Source organism: Eutrigla gurnardus, assembly GCF_963514095.1.
Source record: "Eutrigla gurnardus genome assembly, chromosome: 6".
In the NCBI taxonomy this organism is placed as follows: domain Eukaryota; kingdom Metazoa; phylum Chordata; class Actinopteri; order Perciformes; family Triglidae; genus Eutrigla; species Eutrigla gurnardus.
The window spans coordinates 24,232,059-24,257,205 of NC_139920.1; the positions used below are offsets into that span (position 1 = coordinate 24,232,059).

At 41.0% G+C, this 25,147-nt stretch overlaps 1 protein-coding gene across 4 annotated transcripts in view; it reads left to right on the forward strand.

Moving 5' to 3' along the window:
* LOC311014356 (arf-GAP with coiled-coil, ANK repeat and PH domain-containing protein 2-like) overlaps window positions 1–22,603 on the forward strand; it is a 40,744-nt gene extending 18,141 nt beyond the window's left edge. The window contains exons 7-24 of one of the 4 annotated variants that reach the window (XR_014597255.1): window positions 2,577–2,621; window positions 2,707–2,802; window positions 6,505–6,579; window positions 12,454–12,566; window positions 12,866–12,917; window positions 13,567–13,667; window positions 13,818–13,923; window positions 14,356–14,564; window positions 15,467–15,536; window positions 15,632–15,726; window positions 15,999–16,186; window positions 16,754–16,855; window positions 17,461–17,553; window positions 17,921–18,153; window positions 18,410–18,519; window positions 18,607–18,717; window positions 18,936–21,296; window positions 21,354–21,445. Coding sequence is in view for 2 of the 4 variants with exons in the window: in XM_084010918.1 (XP_083867044.1) it covers window positions 2,577–2,621; window positions 2,707–2,802; window positions 6,505–6,579; window positions 12,454–12,566; window positions 12,866–12,917; window positions 13,567–13,667; window positions 13,818–13,923; window positions 14,356–14,564; window positions 15,467–15,536; window positions 15,632–15,726; window positions 15,999–16,186; window positions 16,754–16,855; window positions 17,461–17,553; window positions 17,921–18,153; window positions 18,410–18,519; window positions 18,607–18,717; window positions 18,936–18,997; window positions 22,435–22,538 (1,965 nt within the window). In the remaining 2 variants the exon portion in view is untranslated. Of the gene's footprint in view, window positions 1–2,576; window positions 2,622–2,706; window positions 2,803–6,504; window positions 6,580–12,453; window positions 12,567–12,865; window positions 12,918–13,566; window positions 13,668–13,817; window positions 13,924–14,355; window positions 14,565–15,466; window positions 15,537–15,631; window positions 15,727–15,998; window positions 16,187–16,753; window positions 16,856–17,460; window positions 17,554–17,920; window positions 18,154–18,409; window positions 18,520–18,606; window positions 18,718–18,935; window positions 21,297–21,353; window positions 21,446–22,434 lie in introns of those variants that run through there. The other 3 variants (XM_084010918.1, XR_014597256.1, XM_084010919.1) reach the window with 3 other exon arrangements.
* Window positions 22,604–25,147: the final 2,544 nt, after the last annotated feature.

Sequence of the window (25,147 nt, forward strand, 5' to 3'; positions counted from 1 at the left end):
AAGCTAAACATGTGTTTTTACTCTGACCTTTTTGTGGTTAAAAACTGCTGATGTATCGTTGAATACAGCCTTCATCCTCTCCTTGTGGCCACAGTAGCACCGATGAATGCTTCATGCTTTCTGATAAGGCAGCCGCCAGCCCTGTTATTGAATTTAACTCAGAAGAAAGCAGACAATGCTGTATGGGCACAGTTGGCTCCAAAATTAGATTTAGAAAAGAAACCCAAAAAGTAGGTTTCAAAATAGGTTTGGCAGTCTGCTCCAGTAGCCCACTGCATAATCACTCTCTCATAAAATGCAGCCTGGCTGTGAGAAATTAGTTGAGTTTTTTTGTTTTTTTTTTAATCTTGGCTGTGTTAGTCTGCTTATAGGGAATCTATAACTCCAGCACAGCTGATTTTAAATGGGCCTCCTTTTAAAAGTTTTACATTCGGGTAATGCTGTCAGCACTTTTAAAAACGTTGCTAACTTCTGCAGCTGTGCTCGTAGGAAACACTTGAGACGGAGTTCTAGCTTTATTTTTTTTGTTCTTTTTAGATTGTTTTTGTGGCATTTTTGCTTACTTATACAGTGCACAGTTTGCAGTGACATGCAAGATGGTAGAGGGAGAGGGAAAACATACGAGAGAGGTTGTAAGCCAGACTTGCATTCATGACATTTTAAGAATGAAGCATTTTCACTTATACCCTGTCGTGCCACGTAGTGTGAGATCATTAAAAGTTTAAACATTAAGTTTGCCTCATTGACCGTTGGTCAAACCAACATGTAAAAATATATAATGTGAAAAACACATCATGGAGTAAAACAGCCGTCTGACTTCATGCAGAAGTAACTTGTCACCCCGACATAAAAGCCATTGCCTAAAACGTTATTATGCACATGACACAGAAAAGCAGAACCGCAGTTAACACGTGAGATAAACGGGCGTTGTCTGTCCGCAGAACTTAACAAACCTGAAATGTCCACCGCCTCAATAGTTACTAATTTAAGCCTAAATCTTCCTCAAACTTTATCAAAGTTATCAATTACCAACATAAAGCTCATAAACTTTGCTTGTGGAAATTGTTTGTTGACACCATAATACACTTAATACATAATACAGTTAAACAACCAGACACTCCATTCAAAACTACTAATTGAGTTTATAGACGAGAGATGAGGAGGAGGAGGAGGAGGGGCTTATAAAAGGTAGTGATGCATCAGCCACTGTGGCTAGGGGATGGAAAAATGAGCTTCCACTCCCGGGTGGGAGTTAGATCTGTGTATAAACACACTGTGTGGTTAGTGTTGCCAAGGGAAAGGGACTCCCCACCTTGGAACTTTTGTTCAAATCAAATTTGTGTTGTCACTGCTTTAATGACCACAAAAAAGGAAAAAAAAAACACTGGAGCCAGATTAATCCATAAGCACGATGCTGCCTTGCCCTCTATAGAAGCCAGATGCACCACGCCCAGTCAGTGTCTCTACTGTCAAACATTAGCTCCTGTTAGTCACAATGAAGCCTGCCAGCCTCGACCATCTGTATTTACAACCTGTCATCATTTAACTACTACTCTGCGACGTGGGCCTACAAGCAAATGGCCTGATGCTTTCAGCTATGCTGTTGAATTGAAGATAAAAATGGAATGGCTGCAACAAAAAGGTGGATTTATGAAATCAGGGTTTTACCAAGGTGTTTTTTCACAGCGCCTAAGCCAAACGGTTAAAAAAAAACCTTAACCACACTACATGTATGTTTCTTGTTTCATTTACGGCATGCTGCTTCTCGGTTTCTGTGTCTCGCTGAGGGCGAGGCTCAGTGAAACAATCATGAAGAAGCTTTTCACACTACACAACTTTAGCCCTGATCTTCCACTAGTTGTTGTACCCTTCCAACAAAAGCCCCAGATCAGAGACAAATGTGTGGTTGCTCAGTGCTTGCTGGTCAAAGATGCAAATGCTTCACCTAGCAGGCTAGCCAATGAGAATGCAAGACAGGTGTTGAGGGGAAACTTTGGGGAGAGGTCGCCTGTTTGTCAGCAAAATAACTAAGGAACTCAACACTTATTATATATAAAGCACTTCTTTTGTTTTTTTTTAGAAACAGATGGAATATAAATATCAAATTCATCGATAATCGTCTATAATGCACTACAAACACACACACCCAAGCAAGGATAGAGAGACAGAAACAGAATGAATGCAGCAGGGCTATGGAGCTGATAGGTGAGACAGGCTACCACAGAGTTAAACATAAGAGACGGAGCTCCTCCTGGTGACCGTACGAGGAACTACGGGGGGGAACTACTGCTTGGGGGGGATTGTTCTGCTTCAGTTCGACTCATTTCACGCTTGTCTGCTCTGTTTCATTTGTCCTTTGCTGAGGAAGTTATTTTTTTTTCTCGGTACATTACCTCATTTCGCCTCCTGTCTTATGTCCTTTTATTTTCTCAGTTATATCTCAGGTATCGTCACTGTAGATTTTGTATATTTTTTAGTTTGTTTATTGCTATTGTATGTGTTGAGTTATTGCTTTCCTTATTTCAGGGTTATTTAAAGCATTAACGATAAAAAAACAATGTTTTTGTTCATTACAGATCAATGTGCTACAATCAAAGAGAAGATCGGAAATCCTGAAATCAGTAAGTATGATTTTTTTTTCACATGGAATGATCTGTGCAGCAGCAGTCCTACCGGCTCCCTGAATATTCACCGTCTTCTCCACAGATGTTGTCCTTCATGTACGCCCACCTTACGTTCTTCCACCAAGGATATGACCTCTTCAGTGAACTACAACCTCTGATGAAGCAGCTGGGAGGACAGGTAATAATAATAAATTATTTTTTTTATATAGCGCTAGGTACGATGCAACTGTACGCATTAAGATGTTTGACTCTCCTGTCAAGACAAAGCTTCAGCAGCAGCTAAATTTAAAGTATTTTTGCTAAATGGACAATTTTATAAAAATGTAGTTGAACATTATAAAACATCTTAGTTATTTTTACATACATTTAATATCATCAACAATGTGTGAGGATGTAAAAATGATATCATAACATAATCATTCAGATTTCATAACATCTGTTATGCAGCAGCAGGGTAATACTGTTTTGTTAATTTAATAATGACATTTTATTACTTAATTTTGAGCAACTAAAAAAATATATTATGATTTTTCAAATGTATAACATATGCTATTACATTAATTTGTTAGATGGATATTGAACTAACTCACTTCAGCTAAGAAATTAATTTGAGCGTCTATCAATTCGTTTACGTTTTTTTTTCCTTTTTAATATAATCCTCTTTGTAAAAACAAACATATAGCTTCCTCAGGACAACACTTGCAATGTTATTAGAACACGCAGTATAAACTCTTGCAACATAAGCAAACATGGGTCTATTTTGAGGAGCAGAATAAATGTTGGCTAAGTTTACATACCAGTGCACTGTCGGTGCATAAACACGTTTTATTATCTACACAGAGATAATACTGCTTGATTACCTAAACAGCGTTCCTGTTCAGAAGCATATTTAGAGTTTGTTTCAGGTGAGGGCCGTGAAACTTGGCCGTCTTGAGTTTATGTGTAAATGGTCGTGGGTTTACACTTGCATCATCAGGGACCCACCTCCTGCCTTCACATCCGGGCGACCTCTCTCCTTGTGTTTGTGTGCCTATCCTCCCAGTGTGTGTCTACGGCTATCTTTTCCATCAAATTGATATTTCAGCCCTGTGTGTGTCTGTGTGCATCCTCTGATAAACAGAGCCGTCCCTCTGAGCCAGAGGATGGGCCCGGTTGTGGCTTTAAGATGATTATCACAGTTGAGCTACTGTTACAGTGCGCAGGAATGAGGAAGAAAAAGCAGTCAGATGGGCTGGAAAGGTTTTTTTTCGACAGTCAGAGTCATTGAACGTCAGCTGAGCGAATGCGGCAAAGAAACCTGAGATTGATGCTGAATATAAACGCTGAGAATGGAGCGGTAAAAAAGAGCCGAATGAGAGATATTTGTCAAATTTGCAAATGCAAGACCGAGGAAGAAATGAGTCACCGTGGAGAGCCGAAGAGGAGCAGAAGAGTAGAAGTGGAGTGGAGCTTGTAAACATGTTTTTTCTGACATTTGAACCGACATTTTGAAAAACATGTCACAGGAAACAAACGGTGGATTCTATCTGAAAAACAGACAAACAAGAATTTTGGAAGGCAGATGTGAAGCGCTGGGAGAGTGGTCCTCTAAATTGGATTGGAGAGGAGAGTGTGGTTTCTTTACCCTCCTGCTCTGAAGTTGGAAGCCATCTGATGTTGGTACTATCAAGGAATGGACAGAGGGAAGCAAAGAGTGAGAGGGAAGTAAAAGGGGGGACACAACTTTGAAAAGCTGATTATAGGAAGGGATAAAAGGACGGAATGTAATCTTCTCAAAGAAAAAAAGTGATTGACTAGAATGGAAAGGCATGGACTGTAAGCCTCCGACGCTCCAAAACAACTTCAAGGATTGTGTGAGGGAAAAAAGGCAGAAGACGTTTTTAGAAACCAGATCCTGGAGAGGGAGGGAAAGATAGAGAGTGGGCTGGTGACAGAAGCATAACGGCGATGTGTTGGGATTGTAAGCCTGCCTCACTGAATTTGGAACTGTGCAGAACTTGAAAGGACGGAAAAATCAAGAGGCCGAGCTGTGGGAAGCAGTGACAAGAGGATTGTGGATTATTCCCTTTTCTCCCGTCCATCATGAAGCTGAAGAAGGTGGAGAGGCTGTGCAGGGAGGTGTGGAGGAGCTGTCAACAGGTCTGGTGATACGACTCGATGCCTGTAGTCGGTGAAAAAGAGGTCAAGGGTGGGGAAATTAATAATGGAGACCAACAAAATTCTAGTACATTTTATTCCACTCTTTACAGTTTGGTGAGAGGAAATGATAGACGTGAAGGTAAACAAATAAATTGGGTCTTTGAGTAAAAGTAACACTTGGGAAAAGACTGTAAACTAGCCGAAGCCTAACATATTACATACATCACATTTTTCCAATTACTTGAGGTAATGTTGTATGTATTGTCCCTGTTAAATAAACTATAAAATTAATGTAAATTTGTTGAAAAAATGGGTTACAGTAATGTTTTTATAGTGGCTCAATAACTCATACAGAAGGTTACAGTAGGGGGATTATAAGATCACATATCTTGTGTTTGAATGACCACTTTATGATTCATGTTAAATATGCCACTTTGTTCCACCTCTGCCTTTGGAAACGGCTAAATATATAAGATTCTGCCGATTTCTTTCAATGACACAAAGCCTCAGGATGGCACATGTGTGGAATGAATATATCCATTATAGAGGATGTTGTGCATCTTTTCCATGAATCATGCAGTTTGTCATCACACTGTTGCATGTCGAGACAGATCTGAGCAGAACGCCCGAGTGACCAAAACGCTTCAGTGTGCTGCTGTGGTCGGTAGTGTGGTGGGTGGGGGGGTTGCATAGTAAGAGAGATGAGATAAGTTTGTCCCAAAATATGTGGAGATACAAACACACACACACCTGCATTTGCAGATGCAGATAGAAGCAGATATATACTGCATTGGACCGGCCTGGACTAGTTGTTATGGTGCGACAGGAAAACATTTCCCATGTGATGTTATCATCCTGCCGCTCTGCCGTCCACCCATTTCCTCTCCAAACAAAACAGAAGAACAGGCTCCCTCAAATACTGTCTAATTTTCTTTTCCCCCCTCAAAAGTAATATCTGGAGACAGGCGGCAAAATGAATGACACAGAATAGTCCGTATGTTCCACTGTTACAATGGATATTCCCGCTCTCCCATCTCTGTTACCCATTAGTATGAATTGCCATCTAACTTGAAGTTGCGGTGCAGTAACTGGGGCTCGTAAAGCCACAGCAGCCATTAAAATCATACGACGAACCCGGCTAATTCGTCGTACGCATGCAACATTTCACACACGTGTACTCGGCAGATACTGATCCCTTTGTGTTCGAGGCTTGATTTAGGTCAGATCGCGGTCACAGAACATCAAGAGGTAAAAAAAAATGGCACATTTTGGCATCACCCTGTATGACCTCCAGCACTGATTTGAGTTAAAAAAAAAATGGATGTGTTGGTTTCTTTGCCTGCTCACAAGATCCTTTTTGTTTGTCTTCTCTACACGAGATGGTTACTCGTGGGGACGGGGAGAATCAATCACCCACCATCCAATTTCACACATGATGAAACCCTCCACAGCACGGTTAATTCTGTCTTCGAGAAGAAAGGCCCGTCTTGTCTCGATGCGGCCACTGGGAAGTTGTTCGTTTCCTTTATATAATTTATGCTCTCAAGCTTGGAGAAAGGAACACTTCTGTGTACACACGCTTGCAAATCATAAGATTTCCATTTTAATGGCCCAGACTCTCTCACTTACTCACCTTTTTTAAGACGTGTGTCTTAAACATTTGTGTGTGTTTGTTGCAGTTTTGACTTAAATACGTGTGTTTTGGTGAGCTCGGCTGACCGGTGGTTCTGTCCCCTTGCAGTTGGACCTGCTGGTTGTGGACGCTGCCAAAGAGAAGAGGGACATGGAGCAGAAACATTCCACTATCCAACAAAAGGTAAACACACACAATATCTTCAATTATGCTCAAATGCACATGGAAGCCTAACAGCATTCACACGTTTAGCTCTTTGCACACAAATCAACATAATTAGGTCCACAATTGTGAATATAAATCATAAATGACAACTTTATCCTCCTGTCCTCTGCCCAGCAACACAGAAAAACACAGAAAAAACATAAACAAGCACTCAGTATATACTCAACGTGTCCAAGCTACTCTGAGCCTGGATTTCTTAACATGTGGAGTGACTTTATGGCTGTTGGATCCCTCAAAGTCTTTCTCATTGGACTCGGCCTTCTCCTATTAAAAAGTAAAGCCTCAGCTCTCTGCTGGGATCTTGCAGGACTTACCTTCTACCCCCCATGGCATCTTGTACTCGTAGTCCTATGATCCCTCACTGCTCCCCTGGAATGGGATTTCTCTGACCACTATGCTGTTGGGGTCACCATGCTACAGTATTACAAGGTTGTGGTGCATTGAAGTATTTTAAATTGAAATGAATTATTTGCAATTAAAAGAAATTATGCAGGTAAAATAAGTTGTCCAAAGGGTCATTCACATAGTAAAGCTATCAACTTTTCATCGGCGTGAACGGAGGTAGTACTCGTGTGTAAGGTGATCCCTAAGGATGATCTCAGCCACACACCCATACATTATTGACGACTGACGGAAACCCATTTCCAAACAAACAAGGTTGAGTTTCGGTAACCTCCCATCTCTTGGTCAGCAACCACGCCAACCCCTAATATCTCCACTGAGTCACACTGCAAGTAAATTAAACATAAAGAGACTAGAGCGGACAACTGTTTGCTTAAACTTTAACTTAGGAGAAATTTAATTTCTCTCAACATTTGTTATTAAGGAACTTGACTTCTGTTGAGCTCTATGAACCCTCAACAGGATATGGGGTGTTGTGTTACAGCAGACGCGTTTCCATTCACATATTTTTTTATACGCACTTGATACGAGAAGTATCGCATTACTTGCTTACGGTAGTTTTTGCCTTTTGTCAAAAAAGGAGTTTATTGATGGATTATTGAAACAAATTCCTGAAGTCGCTCTCTCGCTATCTCTCTCTATATCTCTCTCTCTCTATCTCTCTCTCTCTCTCTCTCTCTCTCTCTCTCTCTCTCTCTCTCTCTGTTGTGTTTATTTCTGGTTCACAACCTCTCCTTCTTCTTCCAAGTTTTTTACAACAACTTCTGACCAAACTACAGCTTCAGCCAAGTTGATTTACTCCAAACAGTTGATGGAAACACGCCTTCGGTCACATCTCTGTTTCACTTCAAATGAGCTCTACAGTTGAAGGGAACAAAAGCTAGTATGTGTGGTTAAGGTGGTAAATTGCGCTGAGCTTTGATTGTACATCATCATTAACTCCAGACACCGTGTTTACCCAGCTGTTGTCTGCTGGGCTTTTCTCCTGCCTCTCAGCGATGTTCATTTCAGTCCCCAACTGTGTGCATGGAGTACATTTTTACCCCTCACTCCGTTTCCTTAGGCTTTGTCATCTTTCATATGCCTTCTCCATCTGTGTTTTTCTTTTGCCTTTTTTTTCCCCTCTCTCCGTCTCTCTCTCTCTCTCTTCCCTCCTGCTCAGTCAGTGATGGTACATGGACCAACCTCCGTCTGTCCTTCAGCATCGTCCACCTTCCCTTCCTCAGTTTATCGAGATGCTATTTATATGTTCGTGTCTCTCTCTCTCTCTCTCTCTCTCTCTCTCTCTCTCTCTCTCTCTCTCTCTCTCTCTCTCTCTCTCTCTCTCTCTCTCTCTCTCTCTCTCGTCTGGCTGCTTGTACACAGATACTGCTAACCAACTGTCTCCTCTTCTCTTCTACTTCTGCTTCTCTTTCCCCCCTATCTCTTTGGGCCCCTTCAGGCTGCTGTGCAGGTAAGCTGATTTCCTCTTTCTTTTTCTCCTTCACTGTCTTTTCTGTGTCACGTCTGCATGTCTGGTCGGATACTTGCTGTACACGTTGCTCTAACTGCTTGGACTCCACCTCTGCAGCTCATGTCATTTGCAATAAGCCGGTTCATCACAAGTTAAAGGGGCAGCATGCATGGTATGATGCCGTTTAACAGGGCTTTTGTCACCACATGTGTCTCAGGTCCATTTGCAGTAAGTGTATATAAGTGAACCTCGATTCATCAAATCAAAATTAATCCAATTAAGTCCATTTCGACACCATTATGCCGTATTGCGCGTGTCTTTACACTTTTGTGTTTTGTGCTTAGTTTTGTTCAGGTATTAACTGCTATTAAACCACTAAACAGTTGTTTTCAGTGATCTTTCAGAGATTTCCAGTTGAATTAAGTGGGAAAAGAAATAAGTTGTATTGGTATATTTACCCTGGATTTTAGCAAAAGCAGCGTTTGCTGTTGATTTGGTATATTAACATAATGCTGCGTTACTTAATTGAAATATTTCAAACATTTATATTTCCCCAATGTGTGAAGATTATGCACACTGGCAATGCTTGTGAAACTCCATTGGGCAAAGAAAGCACATTTTATACCTGAGTAAAAGCCACTTACTGAGTTTTGAAAGCCGGAAGTATTGTAAAGTAATTGTTTGTTGCTCTTGATGAATGACCATATAAGCCCCTTATTATTATTTTATTATCTTTTAGTTATGTGTTGTACGTCATTTGACACTAAAGCCTTTACTTATTGCTCCCTTTGGGATAGGTTTTCTCAAACTGTCCACTTGGTTTGGTCATTGGTCATTTTCCATTATCAATCTTCCATCCTCATGAGAGTTGAAGGGGGTCCTGAGGTTGTGTTTGTCTGCTTCCTATCTGCCTCTGTGCAGCAGCAGCAGCACTATGACCACAGGGCAAGACAGCGATACATCGTCTCACAACAAAAGACAATATAGGGTCGGACACGGCTACGGTATTAAAATAATTTAATTGATTTTTCCGCAGGAATATGCCAGATAACTCATGTTATTTTAAAGGCTCAGACATTCAGCATGGTTGAAGGAGTGACCACTTTATTAACACACGGGAGATGAGAGAGTGAGGGAGGGAAAAGCTGAGTGCACGTCTGTTAAATTGAAGTCGGTATAAATGTTTGATGCCTGAGCTCCTCTGCACGTTCCACTTGATTATTCTCACCCAGCGGTCACGCCGGCATCACACACAGACGCTCACGCACAAACGCACACAGGTGACCTTCGCTTGGGCCTCGGGAGGAGGAGCTTCCGAGGCGAAATTTTTGACAGACGTACACAGTCGCACAAGAGGAGGAGGAGGTGAGGGTTTGCTGAAGAGACAGCTGTGAAGTGACACACAGCCATTGAGATGCTCCACAGGGAGAGATAGCGAAGATTCACCGGCCTCACAGGGAAACATTCACACACAGAAAAGGGCCTCACACTCCATAAAACCTGTGAAAAATGAGGATTTTCAGCCGTTTCCACTACGTTTGGTATCTGGTGAGTGCCCTTAAACAAGGAGGACTCAGAGTATCTAGTGTCAACGCATGTGACAGTGTCTCTGTGCCCATGGGCTATTTATAGCAATAGCTTGTGTTTATGTTTGTGTGTACGCCATTTTTATTTGGGCAACTCCAGGATTTCTCAATACACCTTGTGTTAGCATAAGAAATACCCATTTATTTATGTTTTCTGTGTGCCGTTCTCTTGCTATGTGTGACATTTTAGGAGGTGACTGAGCTCGGGGCTTTACCAGACTGCCGCAACTTTTGCGCTTGGAGGTCGACCTCCGTACGTAGAGTCCCCGCATCGATTTCCATCCGATTTCCGCTTCGTAACCCTAGCAGCCCCCCCCCCCCCCCTTCATCTTTCACCACCTCTCCTGCACACACTTAGAGACTGCATTGCAGTGTTTGTGTCGATGTTTGCACCTTCATTTTAGAGTGCAACACATGCATTAGTGTTGATTTGCCTTGATTTATGCAGCATGTTTATTTTGACGCCTCATTGTAGGTGCCGGTGTCTGCGACAGTTAACTCAGGTTTGTGAGTTTGGTGCTTTTGCAGTCCATTGTCATTTTTATCATTGAATAATAAATGAAAACAAATGTTTGACCAGTATCAGTTTAGGGTTTCCCAGGCAGTCACAGACATTTCTCAAACAAGAAAACCAGGTGATCACATGACAGCAGCAGTACAGTGGTGTAGCATTATTTGGCCTGAGTTTGAATTCAGATCTTTCCCACCTGTAGGAAAAAGTGATAAGTTGAGGCTTTAAACGTATCTCTTTTTCCTACTGGTGGGGCCGGTACTTTCCATTATCAGATGATAATACAGACACGGTTTGTTCCCCTCGTTGCACCCAAAATAACCTCAGTTGTCCCAGTGAATGTCATGCTGGAAAAGTGTGTGTTTGTGTGTGTGTGTGTGTGTGTGCATTCATCTGATACACACCATGGTGTCATAGGGCAGAGGGGTTCAACATAAGCTTTTGCTCAGGTTACATTTACAAGCAAGGAGACGGCGTTCATGCCGAAACAGACAACGCACATCATACAAATAGTGCACAACATCAAACACACACACAGTGAATCTGTAGACCCACAAAAAAAAACATTGGATTTGAGACGAGGGAACCAGGTACTGCATGGTTAATAACTACTTCTAAAGTTCTAAATTAATATCAAACAACTGGCAAGATGACACACATTGGAGCTCATTTCAATTTGTCAGGGTCATACACATTTTTTTTTTTTTTTTTTGTAAAAGCAGCACGTCGTAATATGTTCCATAATACAGGACAAAGTATTTTTTATGTGTCAGGCAAAGACCGGCTGTTTCTAGAAGGACGACAGAGAAGGTGATTCCACAGCTCACTACAGTAACAGACGTAGAGCTGTAATCGGTTGTGGAGATGGTGACACTCGCTGTAAACTGAGTCTACATGGACACACACACACACACACACACACACATCATGGTGTTCAATGTCACGTGAAGCTGAGAAAGTGTGTGTGTAGGAAAGTGCGGCAACAGGTCAGGTAGTTACACACACACACAGTCCCCATGGCAACGTAACTCAGTGAGAGGAAGGATGTATGACGGCTCATTTTGCAGCTTTACTCCTTGGAAGATAATATCTAACTTACTAACTATGGAGATGAATATCTTATTAATTAAAACCTTATAATGGCATTGTTCAGTCTTAATTAAGGAATTGTTAAGGAGTATAGACTAATGGGAAGATCATGATGGGTCTATTATCCACTTTTGAATTATTCAAACAGAAAATATTCAATATTTTACATTATATAATATCTGGACAAGCCAGGTGACTTATGGGATGTTTTTGTCCCCTTATTAGTTCCAACTTCAGAGACCAAGAGAGATGAGGATGAAGGAGAAAGCAAAATAATCAGATGCCTTGAAACTGTGAAGACATATCTCAGTAAAGCGGCATATAATTTGACATTAAAATATTTTCCAGTATTTTGTTAGATGTATTTTTAACCTCCCTTCTCAGTCAATACGTATGGTCGATCGAAACAAATATAACTCTGCAACCATTAGCTGTGTGTGTGTGTGTGTGTGTGTGTGTGTGTGTGTGTGTGTGTGTGTGTGTGTGTGTGTGTGTGTGTGTGTGTGTGTGTGTGTGTGTGTGTGTGTGTGTGTGTGTGTGTGTGTGTGTGTGTGTGTGTGTGTGTGTGTGTGTGTGTGTGTGTGTGTGTGTGTGTGTGTGTGTGTGTGTGTGTGTGTGTGTGTGTGTGTGTGTGTGTGTGTGTGTGTGTGTGTGTGTGTGTGTGTGTGTGTGTGTGTGAGTGTGTGAGAAGCAGCCGAGCAGCTGTGGTCTGCACGAGATCACAACTGAGCCCCTCATATGTGCCCTTTTTTTTAAATTTTCCCTTTTTCTTTTCTGACACGTTTGTTCAGGACTTCTCGAATGACGACACCAAACTGGAGTACAATGTGGATGCAGACAACGGCATCGCAATGGAGGGCTACCTGTTCAAGAGGGCCAGCAATGCCTTCAAGACGTGGAATAGGTACGAAAGACACGGTTCAATTAGTGTCCATACGAGTACATGTGGTTGCTTTACATTTTAATACATCAGCAAGAAAAACACCATCACTATCAATAATACAAATATAATAAATATAACTGTTGGACTCCTCAAACATTCAGAAAATATGGTTTTGCTCCATCTTGTTACTGCAACCTCTCTCTCTCTCTCTCTCTCTCTCTCATACACACATACATACTAGAATTATGTCAAAGGGTGTTATTTCAGGAATAACTCTGGCAGCAGCATGTGACTTTGTTTTTCTCGTGATGTCCTCTCAGGCGTTGGTTCTCCATCCAGAACAATCAGCTAGTTTACCAGAAGAAATTTAAGGTATGTCAAGTGATTCCCTGCACACTGACACAATAAAATATGCATGTGTTTAACCTTCCAGTACAAATAACGTAGAGGGTGGGAATGACACCACACCATCCCATGATGATGATGATAGAAAATAATTAACTTTATTCATTAAGCACCTTTCAAAACAAAGCTATAAAGTGCTTAACATGGTTTAACCACGATTAACACATTTCAAATATAAGCGTAACAGTAACTAAATGCAAGGTTTTTTTGGGGGTCATTTTTTTGGGCTGTTTTTGCCTTTTATCGGGAGAAAGTGAAAGGGAGAGAGATGGGGATGACAAAAACAAGTTTTAAGAAAGTATAACATACAATCGTAGCTTAAAGCAGAATTAAAAACAATTGAAGAGTGTATTTCTAAAAGTGTTTCTGGAAGCCGGAAACCATGATGTAGTTTATTGCGTTGATAAACCAACTGCTTGACTATAATATTATTTCTAGCGCTGTATTTATTCGTGAATCTAATTTAAATATTGCAAGACAGAAGTAACTACTATTTTAAGATAAGTGAGCAGCACCTTTACTATGTTGTAAGGAAAATCTTCAACATTGAGCACTCTCTGTCTGTATGTGTGTGTGTGTTTGTATTGTGTTTTAACAAGCTTTGCTGTCCCTTCAGGACAACCCTACAGTGGTGGTGGAAGACCTGAGGCTATGTACCGTTAAACACTGTGAGGACATAGAGCGTCGCTTCTGCTTCGAAGTGGTGTCACCCACCAAGTAAGTTTGAGTCCCGGTCAGTCCAATGATCACAGGAATATGTTACTGAAGATGGGAAGGTGGAGTAGCTGTGTACACACACCTCCTACCACATGTGCACACACACATTTAGCAGGCAGCAGTTGTGTGATGCACGTCTGTCCCCAACAGGAGCTGCATGATGCAGGCGGACTCAGAGAAGCTGCGACAGGCCTGGATCAAAGCCGTGCAGAACAGCATCGCCACCGCCTTCCGTGACAAGGGAGAGGACGGCGAGGTAGAAACCAAACACGCTGAATTAAGAGTTGAAGGGATTTACATTTTCTTAACACTTTAAGTCCTATAATTGTTACAGTCCGCCTGGTCCTTTCTGTCTTTCTTATGCAGGAATTGTGTCATAAAATGTCCTTTTTGCAAATAACTTTGCTCCTATTTTCAAGAGAAGTGCAGCTTTCAAAAATCTGGCACGTTTTTGTCTTAATTCTTTGAAATAAATGCTTAAAACAGTGTGTAAAAACAAAAAGTAGTTTGGATTTTCATCAGGTTTCTCTTTATAAATGTACACGACGAACATTTTTGAGATTACAGAAATGAAATTTAAGATTAATAAATGTGTTGAAACTTGAGTGAACCTGTGTTCATGTATGTAACATCAATTTCCCATTCTTTAGTTGTCGAGTTTAATTTAGCTTAATTCTCTTCATGTCAGAAGCTGGATAGGAAGTCCTCCACGTCGACAGGCAGCCTGGATTCTGGTGGGGAGCCGAAGGAGAGACCACTAAAAGGAGAGAGTGCCCTGCAGAAGGTCCTGGCCATCCCAGGAAACACCTGCTGCTGCGACTGTGGGCAGCCAGACCCCCGCTGGGCCAGCATCAATCTGGGCATCACCCTCTGCATACAGTGCTCTGGTATCCACAGGTAAAGTAGCGTGTGTTTTTGTTAATGAATCATTATGATAAACCTTTTTAATATGAAGGAAATGCAAAATGATGAAACTCTTACATATCCAACTCATACATTTAAGTACTCTGAATATGTAAATAGCTTTATTGCAGAAAGGATAAACCCGGGGAAACTAATTACAGCACATTGTATTTAGGGATGTAGTTAATTTTGGTCCCATAAAAAGAAAGTCATTGCATGTTTGCTGTTTTTATACGTTTCAATATTTTTGTACAAACTGTTGGTCTTCATGGATTCATGAAATGCAAACTCACTGTTATGAACACTCGGCCTGCTTTGGGATGTTGCTGCAACCTTTCATTACTTTAATTACTGAGTGGAATATGTAATTATCATTCAGGCCAAGGTTTTACTAACATTAAAGAGTCCAGGGATTCAGGCGATGTAGGTTACGCCTGCAGACTGCTCAACTACTGAAGATTGTGTCATATTCATCATCTCGTGTTACGTGTAAATGTTTGCTTCTTTTATATTTGATGTACTTCTTAATATACTTTATAGAAGTGTTGATTGTTTTATGGATATGTTATCACACGGATGTACACACATATGCAGGTGTTACTACATGGTGTGTTTGTATAGTAAATCTTCCCATCTTTCTCACTACAACCTAAAGAAATAATCTAATTGTGATTTCCTAAACAGAATGGGTTCATAAATTTAAGGGATTCAATTTAACAAATTTATACATATATTTCCCTTTAATCAACCCCATCTGTGGCCCCTTTAAGTCTCTGGCCTCAACTGTAGTTATATATTTTTTAATGATGATATATATTACAAAAAGTAAGAATGCTGCATATTTACTGCAGAACTTAATCGACGTTCTGCTTTTTTAATGCTTCTTCCACCTGCAGGAGTCTGGGTGTACATTTCTCGAAGGTTCGGTCTTTGACTTTGGATACATGGGAGCCAGAACTCCTAAAGGTGAGGGAGGGAAATCATATTTACACCAACATCCAGTTCAAACAGAAAGTCAAGTGATGATAAAGGGTGATATGTTTTTATTGAACCTTTCACAGTTGATGTGTGAACTGGGAAACGGAGCGATCAACCAGATCTACGAAGCTCGGCGGGAGGAGCTGGGAGCCAGAAAGCCACAGCCAGGAGACCCAAGGTACAAAACCAGCAGGAAGCATATTGCTTTTTCTCAGACTTTTCTTCCATAATTTATTTCCTCGTATTTAGTATTTTTCTGTATCTGACTTAAAAGACTTGATAATTTAAAAATTACATTAGAATAGAGGCATTATAATATATATATATATATATATATATATATATATATATATATATATATATATATATATATAGAAAATGTTTTTGTTTTTTACGATTTGTTTTTATTCTTACCATATTCACAAACAACGCCCTTCTTGTTCATACCAGACACGAGGTAGAGGCCTACATCAAAGCCAAATACGTGGACCGGCGGTTCGTGCGCCGGCCGACGGACGCAGAGCTTCGCAACAAAGTGGTTTCTCTGAGCAAACAGGAGAAGAGGCTGAGCAGCAGCAACGAGCATCTGCCTCCAAGACCGCCGCCGCCCACCCCGAAACTCCGACCTGGCCAGACAGGTCGGTGGAATTATTACACCAGAGCTTTACTGTTTCACTGTAACATTTCTGAACGTCTCTGAACTTATGGACTGAACAAACTGACAACAAAGCTCATTCAAAGGTACAGATCCTGACCTGGATGCTGTCTGGCAATCACACACACATGATAACCACCAGAGAAAATACAGAGTTTGGATGTTTTTCAGAACTTTTAATCCCTCTTCAGAAACAAAATGTCACTTTTTTTATAATATGATATATGTGATTACTGCAATGCATTGCGTGGATAAGTCTCCACACTGTATGTTCCCTGTGAACAGCACGTCTCAGCCCTCTTTACCTCCCATTGCTTCTTGTAGTCTCTCTGTTCCCGTCTCGACTGAACTGGTAGTCTAACTATCTCTGCTTCCACCCTGCTTTCCTCCTTCTCCTCTTCCTCAATATCGCTTCCCTCCTTTCATGTTCCGTGCTTCTGGACTAACCCCCCCTCCCCCTCCCCTGGCTCTCACCTATAACTCCCCATCTTGCTCCTTAATCTACACCCTCCACCTTCCGCTTTCCAAACTCCCGTTATCTAAAACGTAGCGGTTGCCAGCGGCATGGAGGCTCGCCGCGACTCTCTCTTCTGTCCCGACGAGCTTGACTCACTCTTCTCCTACTTTGACAACTCTGCCAAGCTCAGGAGCAGTAAGTACTAAATGCTTCGTGTTTCGCTTGCTTCCCCCCCCCCCCACTTCTGTCCATTCGTATCCACTGGCTTTGTGTCCGTCCACTAACGAACCTTCATCCGCTCCTTTCCCCCCCTTCATCAAGACCTCCTTAACGGACCATCACGCCATGTTCAGACCTCATTGCAGCGCATTCAGTGTTTTGTTTGTCCTGCTGGGTTTGGGGTTTGTTTCTCTCACACATGGTTTTTTGGTCAGTGTCTGGTATTTGCATTTGTATTTGTCTCATCACGTTTGCTGTTTAGGGTCCTGAAACACAAGGTGATGGTGGGGATCCGCTCTTCGCTTCCCTTTCTGTTGATTTCAGCAGAGGACTTGTGCATGCACACTCACTGTACAAAATATTAGGACCACCTGCTGTTTCTGGGATTCATTCCAGAGGAATTGGAAAAAGAAATAGAACATAAAACATATTTATTAAACGGTTTCTGGAGGGTTTCTTAAGGAGGTTGTGTGATGATCTGAAAACAATCAGCAGGAAGGTGTTCCTTTTGTTTTATACACTCAGTGAATGACGTCTGTGTGCCGTTCTACAAGTCGTGATTCGTTGTCTTTGTCTTACAGTAAAAAGTGCAGACAGCGGCATCCAGAACAGTGCTGACGGGAGCAGGGAGATGCTGGCCACCACCGCCTCCAACAACAGCCTGACGGACGCAGGTGAGACGCTCACGCATACACACCTCTGTTTTTAGCCTATTTAGATCTAAAGCAAGAGATATATTAGCCAAGTAGGGGAAAAAAACAGACCCTTGTGCCAGAATTTGGGGCCCAAGAATGATGTAAGAGAAAGAAAAAACGTTGCTAATTGCAGTTTGGCTTATCCACAGGCCTTCAAAACATATAATCGCCATAAATGATGCCTTCAGAGTCTGCACATGAGCTAATACACACCCTTTATTGTTGTCAAAGACAAACATGTCCTTGTCTTTTTTTAGCGTTTCACTATGTTGGAAACAAGAAGGACAAATCTATAGGTGTTTCATTACAACACACAGATGAACCTTTTTTCTTCCCATTTCTCCAGAAGCTGCCGAGTCTCCGCCCATGGCCATGCCTGCCACGCTGCCTCCTCCGTCGCCTTGTAAGGAGGTGGTTTTCTACGAGCCTAAGGAGTACAGCTCGGGTCTGCAGCTCTACTGGGCGGCGTGCGCCCGCAGCCTGCCGGACATGTCGGAGGCGCTGGCCCACGGAGCCGAGGTCAACTGGGTCAACACGGAGGACGACAAGAGGACGCCCCTCATCATGGCGGTGCAGGGGGTGAGCATCGCTACCGGCGACACAACCCAGGACCAAATAATATCCTGAGGGGGGAGTTTGAAAGACCAGAAACGAATGTCCTCCATAGACAATGTTAGATTGTTTATGATGAACACTAGCACTTCGCAAATCCAACAAAATGTATTTTTTATTCATTTTGACAGCAGTTTAATGAGCAATTAAGTTTGAGCCAAATAATCATTCAAATTTGAGCGTGCTTTATCATTGGAAAATGATTGTGAATGTTTCCTTCCAGGGTTCGCTGGTCACCTGTGAGTTTCTGCTCCAAAACGCAGCTAATGTGAACCAGCAGGACGCTCAGGGCCGAGGACCCCTCCACCACGCCACCATGCTGGGACACACAGGGTTCGTCTTACTCTCTCATCATCAATACTTCACCAAAACTTTGATCCAACTCAGATTGTGTGTGACCATCATTTTTGTCTTTTTTAGGCAAGTGTGTTTATTCTTAAAAAGAGGAGCAAACCAAAATGCTGCAGACATTGACGAGAAAACCCCTTTGACGATAGCGGTGGATGCAGCCAACGCAGATATCGTCACTCTGTGAGTGTTTTTCTATTATGAACTTCCACAATGATAAATACACCAATAGAGATGTTTCGTATCAGTGAGGCTAATTATTTTTTTAAGGCATTGCTTCTGAAAAAGGAATGAATGTGACGTGTGTGTCGATAAATTCAACAGCATTTAGAAAGTCATTATCAATATTGTTTTTATCTATAATAATCGGTCACTTCCTGTTTCTTATCCTCCCCCCCCAGGTTGCGACTGGCCAAGATGAACGAGGAGATGCGGGAGGCGGAGGGGCCCTACAGCCAGTCAGGTCAATATAACACCAACAGCCCCACCGAGATGCAGTACAGGAAGTGCATGCAGGAGTTTATTAGCCTGCAGCTGGACAGTTAACCTCCAGATTACCCAGACAATTCATTCGGCGGGGACTTTTCTCCACCCTGCCGGTTGTTCTCCCGTGTCCTGCTTGTACTGCGAGTGCAACTCCCATCTTAACGCCCCGGCTGTAGTCCAGACGCCGGGCCGGCTGCACCGTGGTGTGGTATAAATGTCAGGTGCTATACTCTATCAACGTGACAGGGTTAAAGCCATCGACTCATCGACACATTTCTGAAGAGTTTTCTTCCGAAGTGGATCCGCATTTTCCCTTAAGTGACTGTTACTAATGTGGAGTTATTGATTGCACAGAATTAAATGAAACGGTGTCACTTTTTACTACATCGTGTGTACTTCCTCCCTTTAAGTTTAAGTTATAAAACATTTAGCAGATTCCCTCTGTTTAAGAGGTGATTTATAGCAGCTAGTGAGAATTTTTTATTTTTTATAATTTGAGTTAAATACGTTTCAATTAGTGTGGTCTCTCTTTGCAAAAAAACAAACCCCAGTAACTGCCACCAGTATCCAGTGACCTCAAAGTGACGGCAGTTTTCATTATGTGGCAATAATCATCACTTTTGAATGCCATTTTTTTATTATCTGACCAATCTGGAGGAGAGGTGTTATGTGCGCCATCATTTAATTTCTAAATGTAAGAAGTAATTTATGCACATTCCTATTAATGGTTATGCAACTACTGTACCGTGTCCTGCCATCGTATTGGTTTCCTATTTAAAAGTCTTAACCATTTTAAGGCCTGTTTACTTATGTGAACTGTTTGTTTCCAAACATAATGCATCTTGCTGTTGTGACATGCCTGGTCAGAAAAAAAATATATATTTTAGAACAGTTTTTTTTATAAAGATTATTCTAGGAACCGTATAATAAGTATACTTACTGTACATGTTGTAAATGATGTGTATTTGTGCATATTTCTTCGTAGTCTGACAGAACAAGTAGAGATTCTGTTCACATCCTTACTTTTTTTTTATTTTTGATTGACATTCTTTACTTCCTGTTATGACAATATTGTGTCTTGGTTGTTAGTGGGTGAGGTATGCTGGGTCGTTTGGCCCGTAATCACGGGAAATCCAGAATTGTAAGACGATGAAGGCCTTTTTTTTGTTCCTTCGCATTGATTGTAATCGAATGTTTGTGGGTTATTTACTCGATATAGACAATCCATCTTAGGATGGAACATCATCAAGTGCAATAGTGTAGACAAATATCCATAACCATGTATATATTCTTATCACCTGCTGGTCCTAGCTTATATTTATCTATTTATAATAAAAAACAGACATGAGTGCTCAGCTCATTTGGGCTGTTATTGATAGTGAATGAATGATTGAAACGTACCCCAGTTTCATCCCACGTCTCCTCCACTTGCAGCCCCGACCCTGTGAATGACTAGTTCGGGGGATGCTTTTGTTTGAATAGAGATTAACTGACTGTGTTGTTGATCGTGTCCTTCAGAGTTAGATTGTAGGCTTCGTGTTGACCACAGGAGGGAGGGCTACGCTCAGAAATCTCGTCGTTTTCTGACAGGAGGGCTTGATGTAGGCGGACTGGTATTAGCCTGGATGCTGCTTTAAAAAAAAAAAAGGAATATCTTTTCAGTTTGCTTTTTTTTTTAAATAAGCCAGGAATGTTTTGGACCTGAATGCTAAGAATAAATCCTTCTGTTTTTCTTAATTATTTTTCCTTAGCTTGTGCAATACGTGTTGACAGGGAACGGTACAGGAACTATTTCTGGATGCCTTAAAGGCAAACAGCAGACGCACTAGCAGTTCGCCCGTGAGAGGAACAGAAGGAGCTTTGTCTCCGGCAGAAGGAGAGTCTGAAGTACGTGCTTCCAGGTCACTGAGTGATCCTCACATTGTTGTTGCTTCTGTGAGAGGGTTTTGCCTCGTTGCTGGCATCGGCTCGCCGTCCTCCTCGAAACCCGAGGGCCTCTTCGTCGGCAGCCTCGAATCAGTCGATGAATGATGAGATTGATGAGGGATATTCAGGGCTAATGAATGAGAAGGGAGGACTAACCTCGTCAGTCCGGCCTTTTTAATGAAAAATTACAGTTCCCTCGACTCGAGTGTTTCTACCTGATTGAGTGTGTGGAAGAAGTGCAGAGCAGAGGTTCTCAGCCTGATTCCTTTTTCTGGAGGCAGCATTTAAACACTAATTTATGAAGAAAAGAAAAAAACAGAAAATGGAAATTGTTTAAAAACCTGAAAAGTGTCCCAAAATGAAATTTTTTTTAAAATAAAAAAACACCCTGAAAAGTGAAAATGTAGACTTAAAAAAACCTCAAACAGATTAAGAACGGCTGCTCTCACGTCTATAACACACTCGTCTTTATTGCTCTCTTCTCTCTCTCTCTCTCTCTCTCTCTCTCTCTCTCTCTCTCTCTCTCTCTGTAAATTCACTCTGCTCTGTATTTAGTTTTTCTTCTCGCTCTCCTCCCCCAGAGTTTTGTGCCTTTCTTCCGTTCTGTTTCTCCGTTGCGGTGATGAGGCCACAACACAACTGTATTTTTTTTGTACATAAACTCCTGCACTTTAAAACACAATACAGTTGATGACAAAAAATGAATCTCTGTGGGCTTGTCTTTTCTTTCCAAGTCGATTTCCTGGTTTACTCTCCTGCTGTTTTTCCTGCCTTTTCTTTGCTTCCTCTTTTCCTTTCCCATCTTTTCTTGCCTCTGCATCGTTCCGTTTCATATTTCAAGCCACGCCCGACACTTGACTCTTGACAGGTATGGCAAAACTTTTTATGCTTCATTCTTCTGACGATACTGTCACTGAGCATGAGCACTCTGCAACACACTTCTATCTGCTTGATGAGGCATCATTTAGTCTTAAAGACATGAGGAGTCATTTATTTCTCAATGTTTATGGAACTTTTTTGCAGCAGATTTATGTGGCAGGAAGGAATACTACGTTCAGAATTTGATGTGGTGCTTAAGGGATTGTTATTATCTTAGACACAAAATGCTTTATCTGGTTTTAATGTCTCAGTATTGGAAGCAAATATCGTACTTGTGTGTGCAGAAAACACTTCTTTAATGCTCTTGTAGTGTGACTGGAGATAAACTTGAGTAATTATTTCCACTGTTCTGGGACCAATAGTTGCTGCACGGAGGATTGTGCAGCCCTGTTCTCTGTATCTGTAGTTAAAATGAAGTAGGATCTTGTAACACTACAGGTTGGAGGGGCCTTAGTGGGGATGTAAGTTTGAACCATTGAACAAAAATGGATTTTTCCCTCTCAGATTGTGTAATTAGAAAGATAAAGAAGAAAGATAATTGTTTGTAACTTTTTAATGTTTCTTTGCCTTTCCCATCGTTGATGTGTTTTGTCCTCGTTTCTCTTGCAGGAGATGAAACCTACCAGGACATTTTCCAGGATTTCACCCACATGGCCTCCAACGACCCAGACAAGCTCAACCGCTACCAGCAGTACGATCTGCAGCGACCCTGATGCAACCACAAACGCCGTCCGCTAGCACTCGGCTGCACCGTCTGCTCGTCCCCCAAGAGAGACCCCCCCAAAAAAAAGGATGTCTTGGAAGACATCGCCCACTTTCCCTCCAACATGATTCAGCGTTTGAAGCCGGTTCGTGCCACCACAGCTGGACTCGCGTCGCCGTAAAGAAACAAGAAACAACCTTCTTGCAGCTGAGTTTACAGCCCTCGTTGAAGGCACTTCACTCACGTGAAGGGGAACTTCTGTGAACAGTTAACCTCACTTCTTTATTGTATTTTTTTGACCGTGCTTTTCCAGTAGGACCTATTATTGCAATAAGTGATGGTACAGTGTTAAAGCCTTTGCAAAGGCTTTGCAAAATCCTAAAAAAACAATCCAAATCATAATTGAACTCAGTCTGAATGTAGAGCTGCCATCGCTGCCGTCAGTTATTTTTAATCTTTTATGTCCTGACAGAAGAAATTCAAAGACAATTTCCTCTTTTCCTTTTGTTTTTAAAGTGATGTGTAAAGAGGTAGATGTATGACAATACTCTTACATTTTTAAGTGCTTGCTCTTTTTAATAGATTCTCTTTATCATCATCATCGGCATCTTTTATATCAGTTTTGCTTTAGTGAAATCTCAGCAGCGTATACGCGACAATATGCTTTTTTCTTATTTGCACAAATCCTTTTGTCTTAAATCACCACTCATGTTTACCAGTTTTGATGGTAAAACGTTGACATGTTAAACAATGTACAGTGATTATGAACGTAAATGTGTTTGTGGCGTGTCTGCTATGTGAAATCGGTGATTTTTTTTTTTTTAATGCTAGTTATTTTTTTAACACTTTTCTCCGAATGATTTAAATGTTCTATATCAGAACCTGCAGTACGTGTCAGTGAGGCCATCATCCCTTCAGCGTCCTGATTTATTGCAGAATAAAAACGGCATCAGTCGTGTTTAGATCTTTGTTCATTTATAGATTCGGTCTCATGCGGTTATTAGAAAGTAGAGTTCTCTACAATAATTTGGGCATGCAGGAATTTTATTCCAGAATTACCAGTAGCACTTTATTGTCTTACAACAATTACAAGTTCATATGAAGTTTCCTGGAAAGAATTCTGTCATTTGGTGTTAATTATAGAAAATATAGGATTTTCCCTTAAAGAAGCTTAACTTAAAGGTTGAGTAGGTGATTATTTTCAGAAACACTTTCTGGTATATTACTTGAAATCCTCGTAACATACCGATGGCAATGAATTCATTAAAATCTCTGATATATATATATTAAAAAAAAGTAATCTCTGGCTGTGGCAGGACTGTAAAAACCCTGTCCAATCAAAAAAGTCAGACCGGAGATAACGATTGGACGGCCTGCCTGTCTGTCAATGTTTACTTCCTGACTTGTTGTTTTTCAAGTCAAGATCTCTAGAAAAGTTTAAAAAACAAAGTTTAAAAAAAAAGGTACATATCAGATAATTGGTAAGAGGCTAATTCAATAGTTGATACTGCATGTCAGGGTTTTGTTTCATGTAAGTAATGTTTTCATTGTTACCAGATTGTCACAGCTCTAAATCAGTTTCTTTTTTTGATACAAGGACTCAGGACTCGTAAAACAGGTCTTGTCTACCAGATGTATGAAGTCTACCATAATTATGTGTTTCATGTTCCTCTTAAGTTGTCCAGTGTGTGGCCCGTTGCCTACTTTATTGAAGTCAATATGGAGTGAATGACTATTGCTGAGCATAACAAATATCAAAAATGTAGTTTGATTTCATGAAACACTTACTTAAATTGTATATGCCTGTTGACAAATTTAAAAAAAATGTATGTACAGCTGACTTGCTGTGTGCTTATAAAATCACTCCTCTATGCAGGCAGATAATTAAAATCAATTAACAATGAAACACTCCATAAAATAGCAGCAAATTACAGAGACATTTTTAAAATAAACATTCCCAGGAAATTACAGAAATATCGTACATACAGTCTCCAATATGTCTGGATAGGAAATTCTGTAAAGACTTGAGTTCCGGTTGTAGACTTGCTGTCATTTCATGTGATGAGTTGTTAACGAGACATTTCACGAGTGTTTGATTTTAGTTGTAACTACATCAAGACGACTGCACGGAAATGTTAAAATCCAGCAATGAATTCTGCAATTTTCCTTTTTTTTTTTTTTTGTCCTTTAAAAAAAAAAAAGTCTTATATAGTAACATACGATGTGAAGCAACATGGGATACGACTCTTGTACATTTTGTACAGATTATTTAGAATTCTCCAGAGAAGTGAAGTATAAAGTTAGTGGTACTTGAATCATTATATAAGCTTGTGTATATGCTGTTCTTTGTATCCTTCACTCAGTGTAGCCCATTCTATATTGCCTGTCTATATACCAGTATACATGTACTGTATATTCTACCTTAATATGCAAGAACTTCAATGGATTGACATACATATACATATAAATACTACATATGGGTTGAGGATTCATAACAGAATGTCTTTTTTTTATTATTTGCTTTGTCTCAAAATTACATTTCAACCCCTTTCGCCTCATTTGGCTTCATTAAAGTCGTTACAGGAATGAGTTAATGTGACTTCTGTTTGAACGGAGATT